General features: G+C 34.7%; 1 protein-coding gene across 1 annotated transcript; it reads left to right on the plus strand.

Moving 5' to 3' along the window:
* The first annotated feature begins 37 nt into the window (after positions 1–37).
* On the plus strand, positions 38–1,423 carry HELRODRAFT_106340 (hypothetical protein). The gene is made up of 4 exons (XM_009021007.1): positions 38–94; positions 318–498; positions 600–962; positions 1,018–1,423. The coding sequence occupies exons 1-3, from the start codon at positions 52–54 to the stop codon at positions 913–915; spliced, it is 540 nt and encodes a 179-aa protein (XP_009019255.1). The 5' UTR covers positions 38–51; the 3' UTR covers positions 916–962; positions 1,018–1,423.
* The last annotated feature ends 5,697 nt before the right edge of the window (positions 1,424–7,120 follow it).

Below are 7,120 nucleotides of genomic sequence, written 5' to 3' on the forward strand. Positions count from 1 at the left end.
TCGTTGTAGTAGTGCTTCTCTTTTTTGGAGTGATAATTCACAATTATTATAATGGAAAGCAACAATTGTCCTATAATGAATGAAGGTGTCCAAAGTGAGTAAGACATTCTGCGTTAAATTATACTTTCAAGATTTTTTGCTCTTTATTTTTCAGTTGTGGCAAGCACAGAGTTGACTGCACATCGTTCCTTGCCAACTCGTTTACAAACAACTTTTTGTGCCACAATGGCTGCGCAGTGCATAATTCAAAAGCGGTATGCATGTAATTAATTTGAAACCTCTTACAACTAACATAATTTAAAAAAATTGTTTTGCAGTTGAAAGCCGATGTTACGCATGCGGGCAGATAATCGAGGACCACTTCCTGATGAATGTTTTTCCAGGTGTGAAGTTCCACGAGAGGTGCCTGAAGTGTGTCGAGTGTGGCAAGTTGCTCGATGAGAGGAACGTCTGCTACTGCATGAAGGCACAAATATACTGCGCTCATGACTTCAACAGGTCAGTTACAAGTTTATAATTTACCGACAAATGATTTTTTTTACTGAAAGAATGATTTAAAACATTATTAAAACAAGTAATATTTTAAAATATTTTATTAGATTATTTGGTGGTAGAGGCGGCAACTTCAATGAAAACCTTCCTGGCGAACCACATCAGCCACAAGAAACACACTCATCCCCTTCCTCTGCCCCTTCGACATCACCTGCAGCACCAGCCACCAGGCCACCGCGACATCGGACGCCGATGACGGAGGCTCAACTGCAGGCACTGAAGACTTCCTACATGTCCAACCCGAGACCCGACGCCCGAGAAAGAGAACGACTGTCTTCAGTATTAGGTTTGAAAGCCAGAGTCATTCGAGTTTGGTTTCAAAACAGAAGATGCAAAGAAAAAAAAGAAAACTTGAAAAATTGAATTTATTTTTTTTTCATAGTATTTTCAATGATTAGGTATAACATGTACGTACGTATACACTTTGCCGTGCATATTGTTTCCGCTTCAAGTCTTGAATACTTGCAATAGTGGTTTAATTCGTTCTATGTAATTGAACACTGGTATGATCTTTAAAATATTTCATATAATAATTGGGTACGTATGTATATATGTATTGTATTATATTGTATTGTACATTGTGTATATATAAATATAAACAATTATATAAATGTGTATTTATATATAATATGTATGTGTTACCTATTGTTTTCCTTTTGGAGTCTAACATCTGCTTAATTCCAATAGAAAACGGAGATACATTTTTCTATTTCAAACTCTAATTTAAGTTTTTAATCAGTACCGAAAATTGCGCAGCCTTTATTTTTTTGGTCAAACTCAATTTTGGGTTGAGAACAAGGAAATGAAGGCGAAAGAGGAGCTAATGTATAATTTTGAAATAAAAAATAAATAAATTTGTTTTCAAAACAAATTCTCTGTTGGCTTGTTGCACATTGAAATTAAACTTAAAAATGAAATTTTTAAACCAATAATTCTAAGTAGAAGCTTGCTCCCGTTAAGCACGTAACTGTGTGGCTAAGAGGCATGAGTTAAAAAATTGTAATCCCGGTGGCAATCATATCGAAAATGAAAATAAGAAAAATTAATTGTTTTGGCAATGTAAAAAGCACCAAAATTATATAAAACATAGGATAATAATTCAATTTTTTATTACTAAAAAATGTATTTTCATTTAAAATTTATTTATTCAAGAGAAGAGCAAGCGGCGATGGTTTCAATTAGTTCCTATTTAATTCGTCAGATGTCAGGATTTTAATGGTGTTATTTTCAGTTGCTGTTCATTTTTTAAGTCGTTGAAATTGTCAAATTAGATCCACCAAACCAGCAGACAACGTGGATGTTGTCCACTGAATTTAACTTGAAAAAAAAAATTAGAAAAAATTATCAATCTAAAATTTGTTAGAATTTTCATTTTTTCGTATAGGACTTTAGGAGGAAAAATATTAAAAATTGTTTGAAGAGTTACATGTGGGGAATATTTTATTCCATTACAAACTTTTTGGAAATTGAGATTATGAGAATAATAATAGATAAATCGTTTATGGTGTGTAAAATGTAGAACTAACATTTAAAAAGTCTCAACCCTGCATCTCACCTTATGTTGGATCAGGCCGAACAGCTAAAGTTTCAATTAAACCCGATTAAAATTTTACCGACAATATTTTTTAAAATTTATTTTTGTTTAACTTTCATCACATCTTCAGGCAGTGGTAATATTCAATCGGAGCTACCCATTTGTGCAGAAGACTACCCAATCATTCACATTATAAATTTTTTTGTTCTATTAAACAGTAAGAATCTGACGAACGCAGAAATTGTTGCAGCATGCAAGGCAGTAGTATAAAATGGTAACGAAAAATAAATAACGGAGAAAAAAATGTTTAAGCATGAAAAGTTTGGAAAAAAAAGTATTGGTTTAAAAAGGCAAATAGAGTAATTCATTGATGGATTAGTTAATGACTTAGTGAGTTAGTGAAGTAATCGATAAGAAGAAAGAGAACTAAATTGAGTAACTGAGTTTTATTGAGCGCTAATATGTTTGAGGTGTCTTGTGATGAAGGTCTCATCCTGGTATTTTGGTTGAGTTGCGATGGTTATGCTTGCATCGGTGAAGGTTGTGTGTTGTAGTTTTGATTGGCGGTAGTAGGGAACCACTCAATGCACATCACACGGCACAAATATTTCAATCATGAAGGGACATTTATTTCACTTATAAGACGTGCTCTGACGGGTTTATTCAATTACGTCAAAAACGCGTATTTCCTGGCAGTCTGAATGTTTGGCTGTACACTTTATTACGGTCTGAACACGCGGTAGTTTAATTCGTATTAAACAAGTTAAATCTTTCCTCTATATAAATATATATATATAATTATAATATATGCAATTATTGATGAATATATTAATTTATTTATGAGATCCAAGTAAGCTTGCATTATTTCGTACTTAAAAATTCGATCTTATAACGGTGATCCAATTAAACGCATTTATAGCATTTAAAAAATGATGATAATGATGATAATAATGATGATGATGATGGTGATGATGATGATGTGACGACTAGGTTGACGAGAAGAATGAATGTGAGAGATGACGAGGTTGTTGTGGAGCCTGCAGCAGGCAAGCAAGCGATAAATCAGCCGAGCAGGGCGTTACTAAAACAAAGCCACAGCAACTGCAAAACAAACTTGCAAACATTTCTTTCTAACTGACGATTAAGCGCTGAAAGGTCAGCGACCGATGGTGGAGATGGTTTGCTGTCCTGTCCATTCCTACTTTCACTTAACTGGTTGCTCCGTGAATTGTTGATATTCGAGTGTTAATTCATCTGGGTTTTTTTCATTTATCAATTCACTCATTCATTCGTTCGTTCGTTCATTCGTTCATTCGTTCATTCATTCGTTCATTCATTCATTACGATGAATGAACGAATGAATGAATTGATAAATTGATAAATGAAAAAAAAGAACGAAATGCATCCATCATTACGATGAATGAATGAATGAATGAATGAATGAATGAATGAATGAATGAATGAATGAATGAATGAATGAATGAATGAATGAATGAATGAATGAATGAATGAATGAATGAATGAATGAATGAATGAATGAATGAATGAATGAATGAATGAATGAATGAATGAATGAATGAATGAATGAATGAATGAATGAATGAATGAATGAATGAATGAATGAATGAATGAACTTCATTTTACATTCCTTCCTCCTATTTGTTACTTGCTCCAACTGAGCGTTAGTGAAAAAAGATTGATGTTATCGTTGTGAACGGTGTTAAATTTGAAGGCACCTTAGGAACTGAATAAACAAAGCCGCAGGCATTTGTGTTTCTGCCTGGCCATTTATATTGATCCAACAAGCTTAATTCTTCCTTCTCTCTCTTTTCATTTGTTTTGTTGCTGTTGTTGCTTGATTTTGTTCTTGTTATTGAATGCTGTGGTTTGGGTTATGTGTGTGTATGTGTGTGTGTGTGTGTGTTTATTTTATTTTAAACATACATCAGAATTATTTTTTCTATAGCTTCTTAAAGTATTCCAATGGCAAGTCGCATAATTCGTTAAAAAATGTAGTTATTTGTTTCGAGTTTGATGGTAGAGGAATATCTGATAGGTTACAAATTCCGTGGAGTTGTATAAATATGATTTAAATGATTTATAAAATATTGCCTGCAGAAACAAATGAGACTTATAATAAAAATGCCTTCATAGTTTATTTTGTGCACATCTTGAGCTAATTAATTTGCGCAAGCAGACCTAGTGACAGATCTAGGGGGGATCGGGAGAGCCAGTGCCCCCCCCGGTGTGAGCAGTTTATTAATAAAAGTCAGATAAAGGACCGTTTTATGTGTAAATCGACAAAGAATTGAACGTGATAGGGAAATAAAAGGTCGTCATCCACGCTACTAAAAATGTTGGTTGGCTCCCAACGTAAAAATTTAAACATTTTCAATTTGTTGCCCCCCCTCCGTCAAAGTTGTCTAGATCCGCCACTGGGCAGACCACAAATAATAAATAACTTTTAAATATAGATTTTTACGTTTAATTAAATTTTAAAAAAAGAATGATACTCTTTGGTTTGAAAAAAACTGCTTACAGCCACGAGTTAAAAATTCGGGAGTAATTGTTTTAATATGTGTGTATCAATTGCCTTTGTTTAAAATAGAAAATAATTCGAATGCCTTCCTTATATGAACACATGCCCTGCTTAAGCTCTCGGTCCCATTGAAGATATTTATCGACCAGCCAATACGCTTGCTTTGTTTTGTTCGTTCGTTCGTTTTTTCTTCCGTTTACACGTTTTTTGTTCACACAATTTTGTTTGTTTATATTTTTTATTTGTTTCTTTATTTGAAATTTCCTCAATTCATTCGTTTAATTATTTTTCATCTTAGATTGATAACTGTTCACGTAGATTGGAGCCACAGAGCATCGTTCTATTGCGTTCGTACATAGAAGGAGGCAGACACACGTGTCAGTGCATGTCAAGACGCGTACGTACGTAGGCAACGCATGCAGACGACACACACGCAGATGATGTGCGTTGATGTGTTGTTGGGCGTCGCTGAATGTGGTGGTACTGTTGTTTGGAAGGACGTGAGTTCGAACGCGTAGACGGCAGCAGAGCAGGAGTTGTTGTCGTTTGTTGATGATGGTTCATTCTCTGCAAATGCTGATTTGCTGCTCATCTGTGGGTTCTACAGAGTAGTTGGTTGGTGTGTTGGTTGGTGTGTTGGTTGGTTAGTTGGTTGGTCAGTCGGTTGGTTGTTTGTTTGATTGGTTGGTTGTTTGTTTGGTAGGTTGGTTAGTTGATTTGTTGGTGTTATGCTGGATTGTTTGTTTGTGTTGTTGCCTGTTTGTTGTTGTCATCTGTTATTTATATTTTTGTTGTATTTTCACTTTTATATTTTCGATCTGAAGTGCTTATAATATGATGTTGGTGCTGTTTTGGAAATTTGTTCTCTATCTACGAGTTGTTCTTGTCCTGAAATTGGGTTGTTGTTCTGTGCTGTGTTGTTGTTTTTGTTCATTCACATATTTGTTGTTCTGATTGGATTATTGTTCATGTGTTTTATTTGATGAAATTGATTGTTGATGTTTATGACTTGGTTGTTTGCTATGTTTTTGTTTTGTTGTTGTTGGTAGTGGTCGGTTGTTTTGTTTGTGGTTGCTGTTTGTTGTTGTTGTTCTTTATATTTTAGATGACTAGTTGTGTTGTTATTGTGTTGTGTTGTTGATGATGTTGATGTTGTTGTTGTTCTTTATATTTTAGATGGTTAGTTGTGTTGTTGTGTTGTTGTTCTATATATTTTAGATGTCTAGTTGTGTTGTTGTTGTGCTGTGTAGTTGTTGTTTTTGCTGTGTTGTTGTTTTTTATATTTTAGATGGTTTGTTGTTGTTGTTCTTTATATTTCAGATGGTTAGTTGTGTTGTTGTTGTGTTGTTGTTGATGTTGTTGATGATGCCGTTGTTTTTTATATTTTAGATAGTTGTTGTGTTGTTATTGTGTTGCTAATGTTGTTGTTGTTGTTTTGTTGTTGTTGCTGTGTGCGCTGTCACGGTTTTCCAGCTGAGATCATTCACAAGAATTGAGATAAATTGGTTTGATTAAATATCTCTCCAACGCAATCACAGATGATGTTATCAGGTTGTTGTTGTAGTTGCTGCTAAGTTGTTTCTGAGTTGTTGTTAGGTTGGTGTTTTTGTTGTTACTGTTGTTGTTGAGTTGTTGTTTGATTGTAATGTTGTTGATGGTTTTATGTTTACTTATTGCTGTTGGTTGAAGTTGTCATGCTGTTGTTGTTGTTGTTGAGTTATTTTAGGATGCTACCGAGTCATTAAGCTAATACGTGTATTTCGAATCTCAAATTTGAAAATAAGGTAAACTGGTATTTGAATCATTGCAATTAATTTGTACCTGGTATATATTGCTCAATACGATCCCGTCACCAGCACCCTTCTATCGCACCGCTTCACCATCACGCTACCACATCCTCACACCACCACACCACCACTCCCCCTATCATCACACCACCCCATCACCACCCTATCACCACACCACCTATCAGCCACTAGGTTTATTTTAGTTCCGATGATGTTTCTGAACGTTTGAGATTAAGATGGGCTGAACGTGAACAACTGAATGAAATAAAGGAAGACGACGACACCAGTGGGAGCCAGGGACCATGCATGCCATAAAAGGAGGCAGGCTGGCTGATGAGATGAGCATTTAAATTTAATATTTCTACATTATTTAATTAAATCTGCAGGTCTCGGTGTGATCAGGATGGCAGAAATATGCGATGTGTGGTCGTTGTGTGTGTGTCTGTGTGTGTGCGTGTGTGTTTGTGTATGTGTGTGGTGTATGTGTGTGTGTGGTGTGTGTGTGTATGTGTGGTGTGTGTTTGTGTGTGTCCTACACAATACAGTCCGTTATAATACAATACTACACATTGCAATACGACACAATACCACACTATACAATAAAATAGTATACAATACAATACCATGCAATACAATACAATTTAATATTATACTATACAACACAACATAATACAATACAATACATTACAATACAATACAATACATTAC

The sequence above is a fragment of the Helobdella robusta genome, assembly GCF_000326865.2.
Source record: "Helobdella robusta unplaced genomic scaffold HELROscaffold_3, whole genome shotgun sequence".
NCBI lineage: Eukaryota > Metazoa > Annelida > Clitellata > Rhynchobdellida > Glossiphoniidae > Helobdella > Helobdella robusta.

What these genes read in the sequence shown, in the direction of transcription:
- HELRODRAFT_106340 (XM_009021007.1), top strand. Translation starts at nt 52, where the DNA reads ATGGAAAGCAACAATTGTCCTATAATGAATGAAGGTGTCCAAA. An exon ending in AATGAATGAAGGTGTCCAAA is followed by an intron (nt 95 to 317) that starts GTGAGTAAGACA and finishes ATTGTTTTGCAG; the next exon opens with TTGAAAGCCGATGTTACGCA. An exon ending in TGCGCTCATGACTTCAACAG is followed by an intron (nt 499 to 599) that starts GTCAGTTACAAG and finishes ATATTTTATTAG; the next exon opens with ATTATTTGGTGGTAGAGGCG.